Source organism: Contarinia nasturtii, unplaced genomic scaffold, assembly GCF_009176525.2.
Source record: "Contarinia nasturtii isolate CC-2019 unplaced genomic scaffold, AAFC_CNas_1.1 Cnas_scaffold_1699, whole genome shotgun sequence".
Lineage (NCBI taxonomy): Eukaryota > Metazoa > Arthropoda > Insecta > Diptera > Cecidomyiidae > Contarinia > Contarinia nasturtii.
In genome coordinates this window covers 2,761,602-2,776,111 of record NW_022199032.1, presented here as the reverse complement: position 1 = coordinate 2,776,111, position 14,510 = coordinate 2,761,602, and the positions used below count along the sequence as shown (strand labels likewise).

General features: G+C 31.4%; 4 protein-coding genes across 7 annotated transcripts; 2 read left to right on the top strand and 2 right to left on the bottom strand.

The window, feature by feature from the left end:
• Positions 1-3: 3 nt before the first annotated feature.
• LOC116346804 (RNA exonuclease 4) lies at positions 4-1,378 on the bottom strand. Its single transcript, XM_031777020.1, has 3 exons — positions 823-1,378; positions 414-732; positions 4-311 (listed from the first exon to the last, which is right to left on the bottom strand). Exons 1-3 carry the CDS (start codon positions 1,106-1,108, stop codon positions 95-97), a joined length of 822 nt encoding a protein of 273 aa, XP_031632880.1. The 5' UTR covers positions 1,109-1,378; the 3' UTR covers positions 4-94.
• A 2,136-nt stretch (positions 1,379-3,514) lies between these two features.
• On the top strand, positions 3,515-5,610 carry LOC116347045 (nucleolar protein 56). The gene is made up of 4 exons (XM_031777440.1): positions 3,515-3,702; positions 3,885-4,453; positions 4,547-5,130; positions 5,221-5,610. The coding sequence occupies exons 1-4, from the start codon at positions 3,700-3,702 to the stop codon at positions 5,523-5,525; spliced, it is 1,461 nt and encodes a 486-aa protein (XP_031633300.1). The 5' UTR covers positions 3,515-3,699; the 3' UTR covers positions 5,526-5,610.
• A 1,931-nt stretch (positions 5,611-7,541) lies between these two features.
• On the top strand, positions 7,542-9,194 carry LOC116347173 (retinol-binding protein pinta). Of its 2 annotated transcripts, none has more exons than XM_031777690.1 (4): positions 7,542-7,940; positions 8,153-8,345; positions 8,446-8,579; positions 8,684-9,194. In XM_031777690.1, the coding sequence occupies exons 1-4, from the start codon at positions 7,828-7,830 to the stop codon at positions 8,976-8,978; spliced, it is 735 nt and encodes a 244-aa protein (XP_031633550.1). In that variant the 5' UTR covers positions 7,542-7,827; the 3' UTR covers positions 8,979-9,194. The 2 variants fall into 2 exon arrangements, with proteins under 2 accessions (XP_031633550.1, XP_031633549.1); XM_031777689.1 differs by having other exon boundaries at positions 7,546-8,048.
• LOC116347175 (MOB kinase activator-like 1) lies at positions 9,171-14,328 on the bottom strand. 3 transcript variants are annotated; one of them, XM_031777693.1, is made up of 5 exons: positions 14,244-14,328; positions 13,408-13,618; positions 12,381-12,389; positions 12,063-12,223; positions 9,171-11,942 (listed from the first exon to the last, which is right to left on the bottom strand). In XM_031777693.1, exons 2-5 carry the CDS (start codon positions 13,437-13,439, stop codon positions 11,464-11,466), a joined length of 681 nt encoding a protein of 226 aa, XP_031633553.1. In that variant the 5' UTR covers positions 13,440-13,618; positions 14,244-14,328; the 3' UTR covers positions 9,171-11,463. The 3 variants fall into 3 exon arrangements, with proteins under 3 accessions (XP_031633553.1, XP_031633552.1, XP_031633551.1); XM_031777692.1 differs by lacking the exon at positions 14,244-14,328 and adding an exon at positions 14,082-14,181; XM_031777691.1 differs by lacking the exons at positions 13,408-13,618; positions 14,244-14,328 and adding an exon at positions 12,558-13,392.
• Positions 14,329-14,510: the final 182 nt, after the last annotated feature.

Sequence of the window (14,510 nt, the reverse complement as noted above, 5' to 3'; positions counted from 1 at the left end):
TCATTTTTCGTATAAAAAAATAATGCGATCTTTTATTATCATCTCAATGTTTTAACAATTTCTCATTTTCACTCTTTAAACGGTTAAATTTATTTTATAAATATCGTTCCATTGCCTTTTGCATTGATTTCTCCCAACTTCGTGAGAATTTTTTGTAAATGGCCATTGTAGCTTGTGCATCTTCCACCGAACAATGTGCTCCGGTTTGTATGTCATAATTCAAAATGCAATTGGTCAATAAACGTAACGATGGACTTCTTCCCTCACTGAATTCTCTACACTTTTTGTAAGTTGATGTGTCTCGAATTAATCTGAAAATATCGTACGGGGAAAAAAGCGCAAAAATTTGAAAATTTAATAACATTAACGTTTCAAAGTTTGCAAAAAAATGATTTGCATTGAGTTTTTTCTACCTTTTTGGATGTTCCATTTTAAGAACTTTCAGGTCATTGTGCAAAGCGTGTCCAACGAGAATTCTATTAAATTTAATTCGACTAACTTCGGCCTGTACATCAGCAAAATTGGCGGCGTCTTCTAAATGCAACGGTGTTATACCACTGTATTGTGTACGATAGTCGATGACTGGCATTGTTGGTTTTACATATTTATCCATAATTATTTCACCACGTTCATTCACTATTGAAACTCGAGCCAACATATGATCTTTTCCATTCGGTCCAATTCCAACCATTTCACAATCCAATGCGATGGCACTTGATTTTGGTAAAAAACCTATGTAAAAATTGATGAAATTAAACGATTAAACCTGTGCCTGCCCATGTGTATGTTGTATACAATGTGATAATATGTAAAATAATTTACCAATTTTTTTGGCAGACGGTATGGTTCGCTGAGATTTTAATGAGCCGGCCACACTATTCCAGTTGGCGCTTACTTGATTTCGACTAGTTTTTGCTGGCGATGGTTTATTTGTTGCTAACGGACCATGCGTGTCAATTTTATTCGTTTGATGTCCATCTTTCAAACCATTCGCATTCGTCACTGTGCTTTTATTCAATTGTTTTGAACTTGGACTCCGTTGGATTATTGGCACGGAACCAATCAAAATCTTTTTATTGTTTATTTTTGTCTCCTTTTTTCCACTCATTTTTTTAAAGTATAGTTTTGTTTTTCTATATATACCTATCAAATTTTTTTTATCTACAAAAACAAGTTAAATTAGCTGAGGTAACTCGTGCGTAGTTTCTCGTTAAAAATGCTGTAACATTGGCTAAATCATGATAAACTTAATGAATTTTTTGGTTTAAAATCAAATGTAACGAGAAAATTTATTTCATGTATATAATTTAACTAGAATTTTGTCTGTATGTTAATTACAATAACACTGTACGATATACGTAAATTTTGTGACCTGTCAAATATCTGGCAAACAAAAATGGCGACTCACATTGTACTTTTAGTACATAACGAAACTGAACGAATGTGAACTGTCTGTACTAAATCTGTTTTTTCACCTATTTTTAATATGATAAAAAAGATGATGAAGAAATGCTTTTAAGTTTTCTTCTTTTTTTAAAAAAAATGTTTTGTGTTTTTTCTTTGCGAAAAATCTCAAAATGATGGTAATGATATTAATATTTTCTTCTTCTTCTTCTTTTTCAAACAGGTAATATATTGCAGCCGACAAATAATATTTTAACTCCACAGTCAACTGCTCAAGTAGAAAATCCAATGGAAACGAAGCAAGCACCACTGGCAAATGTTGGTCAAACGTGGTCAAATTCCGCCCTTAATATTGATTTGGATAATTTAATGTCAAACAAATCAAAATTATCAAATGCATCATTATCGATGAATCAATTGAAATTACAGAGTCCCGTCAAACAACAGCAATCACCGGTGCCGCCAATGATGTCACCACCGCCCTTACATATCAACAATAATGCTGTAAACAATAATTTTAATAGTTTAAACAACAACAATTTTGGTGGCGTGAATATGTTTAGCGCAACACCACAGCAACACCAGCAACCAAACATTTTATCGGGTAATGTGCAACAACCCTTCTTTGGCAATCTTATGGCTACGGTTAATCCAAATGCAAACAATTTGAATGATCAATTTAATGCATTTCAATGATACATAATCGATAAATGCTAGATTTATTTGAATCCAATTCAATTCATGAAAGAAGAAAGAATATAAATACACACTCACTCACACACATACACATCGTAATTGGTAGTGATTTGTACTCAGAATTAAATTTTTTGGGGCTTAAAAAAAGAATAAAAAAATTTTACGAAAAGGAAGCCGTATATCACATATACAATTTTGTATGTAGAATGTAAAGAAATACTAAACTATCGTACGCCAAAATTCCTTTTGCATAGAAAAAAATTATATATTATATAAACAAAAAAAGCATATATCACTAAACATCGAAACGATGTGTTTGTTAACATTCCGACTAAATGAAATCAAACGTATTCGAAATTTTAACGAAAAGATAGAGAAAACACACGGATTGTAATAACTAATTATTTGTTTCTGTTTTAGTCTAAAAACAAATTTAGAACAGAAAATGAACGACTACTTTGATTTAAAAAAAAAGAAACGTAAATTATAGAAAGTTTTTATTAATATTTTTTCCGTCTCTGAAAGCATTTTATTATAAAAGAAGAAAAAAAAACCTAAACGAAATCATTTTGTTAATGTGCCGATGCAATTCATTTGAAAATATCATTTAAATTCTATATCAAAATGTGTCCTTCTAATTGGTTTTTGTTCGAAAACATTTCAGTTTAAATGTAAACACATAGAAAAAAAAAAATTCTATTAAAGTTTATTTAAAAAAAAAAATTACTAACTTCGATGTTCGATCACATACACACACAAAAAAAACACACAGGGTTTATGGGTAGATAATAATAGCAATAAATCTTTATCTTTTGATTTTCTCGTTTATATATTAAAAAAAAAAACATTATTTTAATCTATTTTCCTTCCTCTACTTATTCTCAATCCTTAATTGAATTAATTTATGAATATTAATATTTTGACATCAATGTTTTTCTTGTTTTATTTTTTCTTTAAGTTTGTTCGTTCGAATAAATTTATTTTACCAATTTATTTGATAAATATTGTTGAAAGCAAAGCACATTTAATAAATGACAAATGATAATAAATTTTTCCAAAAAAAATAGAGAGAGCGAGAAGAAAATCAATTAAAATATAATTATTCTATGAACGAAATAGCAAAAAAATTATAAAACAGTGTACATAGAAATTCGAAGAGAATATAAAATGTTTTTAAAGAGAAAAAAAGGTGTGTAAAAAACTGTTTAAATAAAGATAATTAATTCGAAATTTAAAGCATTCATTTTTTCGTAAACAGCATTCATTCCACGTGAGTGATAAGCAGACTTCAAAAACTGCCTTGTTTTGAATGTGGCAATGCGGTGAATTTTATTGACATTTCAAAATGGTGACTTTTTTTAGTACAACAGCGTTTCGTTAAGTTAATGTACACATATGCTTCAAATGTGTCAAACTACACATTTACTCTCAATAGTTGTTCCTGAATGCCACACGTGCTCTGTGGGATCAAAAACACACATTCTTTCAACAGTGTTTGGTGTGTGGAACAGTGATTAGTGTACCGTGTTTAAAAGAAACACGTGCTATAAAGGCATTCATTTTATTTGCCAGTTAAATTGATTTCACAAAGAAATAACAATGGTAAGTGTGCATTTGTTTTGAAAATATAATTTTATTTATCAATTTTTCAAAAAAAACCTTTGATTTGCGAAATGCGTTCATTCACTTAACCTCACAAAACATAGATAACGTGTTTTCGGTGTCTGTGATAATCTAAGTTACTAATTAATATTGTGTGGTGTTTTTTTTTCTTCACTTTTTAGGTGAAGTTACAAGTTCTGTATGAGCATGCAGCCGGTTATGCACTATTCAAAGTAACTCAATTCGAAGAAGTGGCCGTACTATTGCCGCAACTCGAATCATCCGTCACCGATTTGGCAAAATTCAATTCGTTGGTAAAATTGGTTGGATTTTCACCATTCAAAACAGCCGTTTCAGCATTGGAAAATGTGAACGCCATCTCCGAAGGTATTGTACCAGAAGATTTGGCATTATTCTTGGACGGTGCCATAACATCCAAAGAAAAGGTCACATTGGGTGTTGCTGATGCTAAATTGGGTGCTGCCATCAATGAAGCGTTGAGCATTAAGACCACACACATTGGTGTCGTACCAGAGGTGTTACGCGGAATTCGATTCCATTTCCACAATTTGGTGAAAGGATTCACAGGCAAATCGACTGGCGTCGCTCAATTGGGTTTAGGACACAGTTATTCACGTGCCAAAGTCAAGTTCAATGTAAACCGTGTTGACAACATGATCATTCAGTCGATTGCATTGCTTGATCAATTGGACAAAGATATAAACACATTCTCGATGCGGATTCGTGAATGGTAAGTAAAATTAAAGGCGTATAGATTTTCGGTTTATTTTATTTTTTCCTTTCACAAAAATGTTTTTTTTTTTGTTTCACTCCAACACAATAGGTATTCATACCATTTCCCAGAGTTGGCCAAAATTGTTACCGAAAACTATAAATACGCCAAAGTAGCACAGTTCATTAAAGATCGTAAAACATTGACTGACGAAAGCCTTGAGGGTTTGGAAGAGATTCTTATGGATTCAGCTGCTGCACAAGCAATTATTGATGCATCAAAAATGTCCATGGGTATGGATATTTCGGTTGTCGATTTGATAAACATTGAAATGTTTGCCACACGCGTCGTCAATTTGTCCGAGTATCGAAAACGTTTGTCTGAATATTTACACACAAAAATGGAAAGTGTTGCACCAAATTTGCAAGTATTGATTGGTGATCAAGTTGGTGCCCGTTTAATTTCACATGCTGGCAGTTTGACAAATTTGGCCAAGTATCCAGCATCGACTGTACAAATTTTGGGTGCAGAGAAGGCACTTTTCCGTGCATTGAAATCGAGAACAAATACACCAAAATATGGTTTGCTGTATCATTCCACATTCATTGGTCGTGCCGGTCTTAAGAATAAAGGACGTATTTCAAGATTTTTGGCAAATAAATGCTCGATTGCATCACGTATTGATTGCTTCTTAGGTAAGTTTAGACAAAACAAAAACGTTTGAAAGAAAACATGATTTGAACAATTTATTGATGATATCAATTGTTATTGTTGTTTTTTTACAGAAACACCAACTAGTGTTTACGGTAGTAGTTTGCGACAACAAGTCGAAGATCGCCTTAAGTTCTATGAGTCCGGTGAGGCTCCACGAAAGAATGTTGAAGTCATGGAAGAGGCAATGGCTTTGGTCGACACAGAAACAATTGAAAATTCAGCAAAGAAGAAGAAGAAGAAGGATAAGAAACGTAAATCAGAGGCGGCTGCGGATGAGACATTTGAAAATGGAAATGGCACATTGAACACGACCAACGGTGACGATAATGGCGAGCCTCCAAAGAAAAAGAAGAAGAAAAATAAGAATAAGGAGTAAAAGTCTACTCTTTGATCGAATTGATTTAATTTTGCATTTTATTCAACTGAATTTAATAAAAAAATATTCATTTACTACAAAACAATTTTTGTTTGTTTGTTTGTTTGTTGTGGCTTGAAGCCACTGGCATCATTTATTCTTGATGCTCATAATCGTTTCCTCTTCCGCAGCATTTCATCAAGTATTCGAAGAAGAAGGCTCAAGTCAGAGCTAAAGATTGAAGTGATTAACAATCAGTTTTATTGTTTTTATTAAATTTCAACGCCCAGCGGTATTATTAATTATTATTGTATTGTTACAAGCTCCTGGTCTTCTCATAATAATAACAGTTTTGGTGTCAACACATTTTATTTGTTTGGACAGTGGTGTGACTCAATATATTGAGTGGCACGCGCCACCTGGTGACAACATTAGTATAAAAAGGATACAAACAAGGATGAAATACGCTTCAAATCTTATTACTGAAATTCAACTAGACAATCAAATGAAGCTACCATTCAAAACATTGTTTAATTTTCAGTTAAATCTCCTCACACATCTCAATTTATTAATAATACTACTTGCTCCCTTCACTCTTTCATTATTTTTTTGGTCCCATGGATTTTTGTGCCAGGTATAAAATAATAAATTACATTTTATGAAACATTTTAATATTGTTGCTATTTTTTATATAGCCAAACGTTCATGAACATTTGCAAACTCCGGCTGCAAAAGTATGGATTATCGCCCAATCGATCGCCGGTAAGATAAATACTTGATTCATTCTTATGAAACAATTAATTCATTTTCAATTCATTTTTACATTCGTTTAATCCACAGTACTCATAAATTTCGATAAATTTTTTGCAAACCATATAATCTTTCAAATTACTGAGTTTGTGCTGTGGCAAATATCGTCGTTGCTTTTAATCATAGTGTGGGTGTCAGGACTTCCACCCACTTGGAAATATATTTCGGACATTTCCTTTCTTCATCAACACAATTCTAAATGGAATAAGCCATTTTATATTGCTTTACTATGGAGTGAGTAAATAAAAGAGACTTTTCCTAATCATGCAATGTCTTGACATGGATCTTTGCTATATTACAATCAAATCTAATATTAGCAAAGGCAAACTAACGGGGATGAGATCGAATATTAAATGCGTATTAGTAGAATTTGGACTCGTTTGTATGATATCCTTTTTCCTTTATAAAATCTATGGGAAATTTTCGTATATCTATGCAAGCGATTGATCAAGCCATAAACCACTTGATCAATTCAATACAACGCTTGACTATCTATGTTTTGCTGAATTTCACTTGACCATAGATAAGAAAATGTCCGTTAAAATTAAAGATTTTTATAAAGAGACGGGTATCGATACCAAAACGGCGTTTTGTAGTTTAGACGTGTAAGAAAATTGACTGAATTTCAACTCTTTTCAATTGATAATGCTTAATTTTGGATCATATATATCCATAAATGGTTCGTATTGTTGAGGTCATTGAATTAATCCAAACAAAGCGACATTTCACTTTCCAAACACACTAGATCAACTGTTTCCATTTCGTATAATACAAAGATAAAATTTAATAAATATCGTATAGCGGAAACAGCGTTTTATATTTACTTAATCATTAAACGGAAAAAAGATTGAAATTCAACTACCTCGCTCACACACATTAATAATAACAAATATTTGTTTTAAAATAATGTCACTATTGTGCGCGTCAATCACAAAATCTATAATTGATAATTCTTTGTTATAAGTGAGTCTATCTACCTATTATTTCTAAACGTATGAGATAAGACTATTTAAGTGCATTTAAAATTGTAGATTTAAGAAAAAAATTCAATTATGTTTCAATTTATTTCTAATGCAAACATCATCTATTTATAATTCGATTGGGAAATGATATTTTGGATAAAAAATTTCCTTTCGAACGGTCTCTATATTGCTGAGGTCATTGAAATGATAAAAACAAAGCCCAGTTGATTAGTTTATCTAAGCGATTATAGTGTACACTGTACACACACAGGGCATTACTATGCATTTCGCCAATGTATGTATGCATGTGTGTGTGCGTGTGTATATGTCAAGAGCGCATTTATATATATATATATTTTGACGCTTTATTTCATTATATGATTTCAAAATTAGATGTTGTGTAGTTAAGGCCAATAAAGTCATTTCAGACCGGTTGAATTTTGTGTTTGTTATTTGTTTTTATCATAATTTGTCTTGTGCTCAGCGAAATACTGCCAATTTTATTAAAAAAAAAAAAAAAACAATCTTATCAGTGTTCGATTTATTGTGAAATGAGTGTTCAATATGACGAAAAATTACCGCCTCATAATTATGAATATGCTGAAAAATACTTGGGCGAAACAAAAGATTCGCGTGATAAGTGTTTAAGTGAAATTTATAAATGGTTAGATGCAAATCCAAAAATTAACGCAAATCGGAATACAACGTCATTGCTGCATTTTTTACGCGGTTCCAAATTTCAATTGGAAAAGGCAAAAAAACGAATGGAAACGTTAGTAAATGTTGTTACCGGTTTTATTGTGTTTATTTTTGGAAATTATGAAAGTCATTAAATTTGAAATTGTTTTTCCCGAATTGAATGTTCATTTCGAGCAGGTTTTACCAATTGAGAGCCGAACGTGTCGAATGGTTTACCGATCGTAATCCACTTAACCCTGAAATTGAAGAGCTCCTAGATCTCGGTTTATTTTTGCCACTAGATTCAAAAGATGTTAACAATTATCAAGTATTCATTATACGAACAGGCGTCCATAATCCACACAAACACGATCAAAACGATGTACTAAAGGTTACTATCTTGCATCACTGCATTCTCGTTGCCGAAGCGATAAGAACAAACAATGCTGATTTTTTTTTATTTGCGTTCGTTCATTGGTTTTAAAATATAGGTCATGAAAATGGTACTTGACGTTGTTTTGTATTTGGACGAAACGATTTCGATTTACGGGACGGTTGCAATTTTTGATATGAAAGGAGTCACCTTGCGGCATGGTCTTCAAATGACCCCAACCATTATAAAAAGGCAATAAGTAACCAATAATGACGTTTCATTTAATTGAAAAGTAAACATTAATGAAGATTAATTAATTACATTTTCTTCGTTGTGTGTATATGTCGTATTTACAGGGCTGTCTATTGCTGGGAAAATTATGCATGTAAAGTGAAAAAATTGGAATTTATAAATGCACCAAAACATGTGAATTTTGTGTTAGACATTTTTTTAAAATGTATGTCAAAAAAGTTGGCCGCCCGTGTATCGGTAACAAGGGGTCCATCCACAGTTGAAGCTAATTTACCAAAAGATATTGGCGGTAATGGTCCAACTTATGATGAGCTCACCAAACATTGGAAGCAAAAAACACAAGAAAAAGCAAAATGGTTTGCCGAACAAGAGCAATATAAAATGATTTTGGAAAAATAACATCGCATCGATTAGATTAATATAATTAGATTAGACATCGATACTACGTTGTACGTATGTCAATCAATTCAAAATGAAAAAAAAGTATATAGCAGTTTCAATTATTATTATAAATACCGTTTTTTGTACATAAAATTGATTGTCTCAATTTGTATTGGAATTGCGATTAAAGTATATTGATATAAAAAGATGTTTAATTTATACAATTTTAAACAATTAATTTGTTTTATTTATTTCTAAAATTTCGTTTCCTTAGAATATAGAACATATTGGAAAAATAGTGCATTTCGAGAGTGATTTCTATGAGTTTAGGTAATTAATCTACATTTACAATTGCATCAGTCATTGTTAGTCCAAACGATGATTGATACTATGTTTGTGTGTACTGTGTATGTTGTCTTCTTCTAAATTCGTAAAAAGTTTTTTTTTCGTTAAATTTGATGCAAATACACGATGGCAGAGAAATTGTTCAATATTAGTTACCAGTTGGGAGACAATTTCATTTCGATCATTTGTTATGTGTTCGTTCCTCTTTTCATTTTCGTATAACTAAAGCTAATGTGCTTTTAAAAGCTGATCAATCTCAACCAAATTGTTTTTTTTTTGTTAAATTGATCATTGGAAAAAATAATAATAATAATAATTAAAATCGACTCATTTCGGATCGGAGATTCGCGTGCATTTCAAAATTAATTTTCTTTACAATTTCTACAGCCATTCAACTGTCTGAAGTAAAGTCTGTAAATAGAATTTACTATAACAATTTCAAGACCTATCGAATCAGAAAATCGATGAGAATAGATAAGTTGAATAGCACCAATTGGTTTTCATTTCATGCAAAAAACACACATTGATTTCATTTTATTACTTTTTATACACGGCTTTGATAAGCATACAAAACAAAAGAGAAAAAAAGAGTACAAAGTTAGCGCGCAAGATAAGCCAATTTTATCCTCATTGGAATGGAAATCAGAATGAAATGAGCAAAAAATATTATAATGTACAAAATAAAATAAGAACATTTTGAGATTGAGTTTATTTCAATCGATTTGTAGCAGCTATCTAAAAAAATTTACAATTTTAATAATTTAAACTTACAATCGGGTTTCTTTTTTTTAATAGTAAATAATTCTATAGACGAACGTTTTTTGCATCGAATTTTTTTCTGTTTCCATAAGATTCATATCTTTTTCTTTTTTTTTGAAATAAATGTTGTTTAATTAATTGCTTTCTTCAAAGCATGTGTCAATGTATATGTGTGCGATTGCGTGAGAGTAATTTCATTTTGCATAGAGTAAATGATTTTCATGTATAATTAAAAAAAATATAATAATATTAATTTCTGTTTCGATTTTATTTCTCGAATCACTAATTGGTTTACGTCCGTTTCAAATTCAAATGAGCTCGATCGTTTTCTATCAAAAAATTTCTGTTTTTTTTTTCTTTCGCGGGAAACATTTATACACAATTAGTTCACCGAATAAATTGCATCGAACAACAAAAAAATAATTCTTAAACTATTCATCATTTCATTTTGTGTGTAAGTGTATATTGAGATATCGGTATAAAAGTGATCGTGTATGGTTATATACATAAAAAAATATTTTTTTTCACTCTACAAGTTTACACGTTTGCCTTTCTTCTATGAAATCAATATAGTTTTGGTAATTCGTTTTTTAAACCCTTCAAATCGAAAAAAAAAAATAACGTGAAAATCTTTTTTCATTCTGACTGAAGTAAAAAAAAATTGATTTTGATTCAATAAAATCAACGGAAAATTAAATAGGCTGCCAACTTCTATGCACAAATTAAATTTTAAAATAATTAAATAGATGCGTGCGTATGTGAATCGACGGTCAAAATTTAAATGCAGATTGATTAAAAATGGAGGGATGCAAGCTGGTCTTGAAATTTTATTTAACTTTGACATGATTTCTATTCTGCGCGTAATTATCACAAAATCAATAGAATTTGATTTAAAAAAAGACGAAATGAAAAAAATTAATTCATCAAAATTATGGCGGTATGAGCACAGATGTAAATCTAATATTTAATTCTAATTTGTTATTTGCATTTATAGTTCAACACACGATGCTCAAGTGCTATCTATCCATGAAAAATATTGACATCGATTCACATTGTTTTAACTCTTTAAATTAAACGCGCAGTAAAATTAAAATTAAAAAAGAATGGAAAAAATTGTTCAACTGAGATTTCATTTTTTCGGTATTTCTACTCTTAAAAAAGGAATTAATTAATAACAGATACGGTAATGCTGCTGAACAATTTTTTTCATCATCAAATGTGAAATAATAATTAAAATAAAATAGGTAAAAAGACTGCACGAAAGTATTTTTTTTTGTTAAATCGAATGCATCGTAAACGAGCAAAATGACAAGAGCCAATGAAGAGTGTGTATGTATAAAACGACCACAGAAAGAGAGACAGTGAATTAAATTTTGGAAGTTTAAATAATATGAGTGTGTTAAATTTGTCGACCATCTTTGGCCGTTAACTTATCAATTAGCTCTTGTAACGGTGCCAATTCTCTTCGATCGATTAAACTAAACTCTTGTACGAAAAATATAAAATGCTTAAACGATGTATTGAGATGCGCTTCTTCACCCAATCGCACCACCTCCGAAAAATGTTGATGATAAATGTGAGCATACACACGAAACAATCGCTTTAGAATCGTTTTTGCACATGATAAAAAATTCTTCGGAAATGGTACACCTATTTTCGATGGAAACAATGTTTCATCGTCTAGCTGATCTTGAACCCATGTCATTAAATAGTCAATGTATTTTGGTGCGCTACATTTGATTGGTTTCTTCACTGTTTGACCATCTGCCCAATGATATTCGTATTTTGGACCGGCTGACATAATGCTACAACTATCCTCTGTACAAAACTCCGTTATTGTGCCATACAGCATGTTTATTTGATTGAAAAAATCAACGGCTGCAAAATAAAAAAACGAAAAAACAAAAAGAAATCGCAACGGATTATGTATTGAATGAATGTGGCTCTTATGAAGTGCGCATAAACGCTATGCGTATGTGTGTATGTGCGTGCACTTACTGTTTACGGCAACCCATTCATTAAGATCTTCTCCATCGGGAAGGGCAACCGCATTACGAAGATTACCAGAACCCAAAGTGGCTGCTGCATGCTTCATTAAATCATATTGATGTGTTCCTTCCGGTATGTTTTTCTTCGGCTTGAATGTTTTACTCGACCGGCTGTTCAAGAAGCACAAACAAAAAAAGAGAAAAAAAAACATAAACAATTTTTCACTTAGTGAAAACTCGTGCAAATAGTTTGATGTATTAAATACACTTTGTGTTCTCAAATGCATAGTAAATTGTTGTTGGTTGCTTTGAAGATGATGACGCTTACCTTGATCCGCTGAAAAGAGAAAATAAGAAGAATCAAATTAATTGTTTGCAACATTATAAATTCGTTCGATGATGTGCGAGAGAAAAGGTCACATTTTTCAAAGATAAATTTAAAGCACTTTTTTTACACTTTTATGATGTTCAATAAAAAAATGTCTGTTAATAACTTTATTTTTACCGAATCGTGTTCAGAATTCTGAAGTATGGGAAATTTATACAGATTCGTTTGTATGTTTTGCTACGTAAACACATTTTTTTCATGATGTCATTTATCTGTTAAAATGTTAACGAAAGTGTCGATTCGATGATAAATCACGATATCTAGCAGCAGCAACAACAACAACAAACGATAAACTGAATTCACGGTGTGCTGTATGTAGAAAAGATTACAAATGACGAATCAAGCAAAATCAACGGCACCGATCAAAAATAAAGAAAAACGTATTTTTTTTTTTTGCTTTTGTCTTTGAATGCTTGGTAATCAAATGCAGAAAAATAACACAATATAACGATAGCAACAACTATGAGGTAATTTCGGTATTTTGTATGCAGTTCAAGAATATCTGTCACGGGCTGCTTTCTTACAGTAACAGCACGAAGTGCGTATGATTTGCATAACAATGGATATTTGTTAGAATGTTAGCCATACTCTTAAATTGGAACGCATGCAAAAAAAGAAAACAACAACAATGACCGCAAAAGAAGAAGAAGCAGAAGAAAAAAAAACACTTTGAATCGAGATGCAGAAATTAAGTGAACAGCGCACCAAAATCACTTCGGTTGAATACTGTTTGGTGGTTCGATGTTGTATTGTAGTCGTGGTCTTGGTTTTTGTTGTCGTCGTTGTCGTTGTTGTCGTCGCTCGAGTATTGAACGGTGCACACGCGATAATTACGAATTGTATCGCAATGTAATACAGTATGTACACTTAATAGCCATCCATTACAGGCATTAATGTGGGCAATCTGTTCTTTATTGTTGTTGTTGTTATTGTCGTACGTGTATTTGGTCTTTTGTGTTTTACTTACAAGAAAAAACTCATTTTATTGACTCCGTTCATTCCACAAGAAATTTTCAACTGCACTTTGTTTGTATGTTGTTGTGGTTCAAAATTCTTTCGCTTGCTTTTATCTGTCTCGGAAACTGTCCCTGTCTTGTCTCTGCCTTGTTAAGATCGCCTCTTTATATCACACTGAATTATTATTCTTCTTCTTCGTTTTTATTTAAAAAAGTTACACTCTAAAAACAATGTACATAAAATATCGGGCATGTAAAAAAATCTAGACACTAAAATTTAATCAAAGCACTTGGTTTTTATGAATGTGTCTGTCATTTATTTATTTCGATTTTTTTTTTGTTATTTTTTATATCTGTCTGTATCTACAAGTCATTTCACAATTTTATATAAATCAAAAAATAAATTTTTGACTGATACAATTTTGTCTCTTTCTCTTTCACTCTCTTGCTCGCTCGTTCGTTCATTTGTGCTCATTTCCGCGTTCAATCATTTCGATTGCTCGAAATATTTTTGTTTTTGTTTTTTCTTGTCTTTCTTTCTTTCTTTTCAACATACAAAATTCGGGTATTGAGAGAAAAAAATCCAAAAGCGAGCAGAATATAAAATCACAAAGTAAATCGCCTTTCTCAATGGAAATCGAATCGAAAAAAGAATTAATATATTTAACTTGCTAAAAACACACACACGCAAATACCGAAAATGAACTGAACGACAGTGTTTTTCAACGAAATTTAAAGAAAAACGAAAAAATTATTAAGAATTTTTAATTTATGTTTGATTTCCTTTTTGGTTGAATCGGTAAAAAGTGATATTGCTATGGAAAAAAGGAAAAACAAAATGCACAACCTATACTATTGAAATTATTGTCTGGGCAAATATGTCAAAATGTTCTCCTGTTCGATTCATGAATATTGTTGTATTGTGTGTATTAATATATTATTACGCTAACAGGTATTCAAGTGTATACACTCTTCTCTGACTGACGCAAAACCATGTTAAATACACATAACACTCATCGACACACTCAACTCGCCTTTACAATTGTATTGGTTTTGCAATGTGTGCTACATGCTTGCTGTACTAAACCAAATTCTATACTCCGACTATCATCTG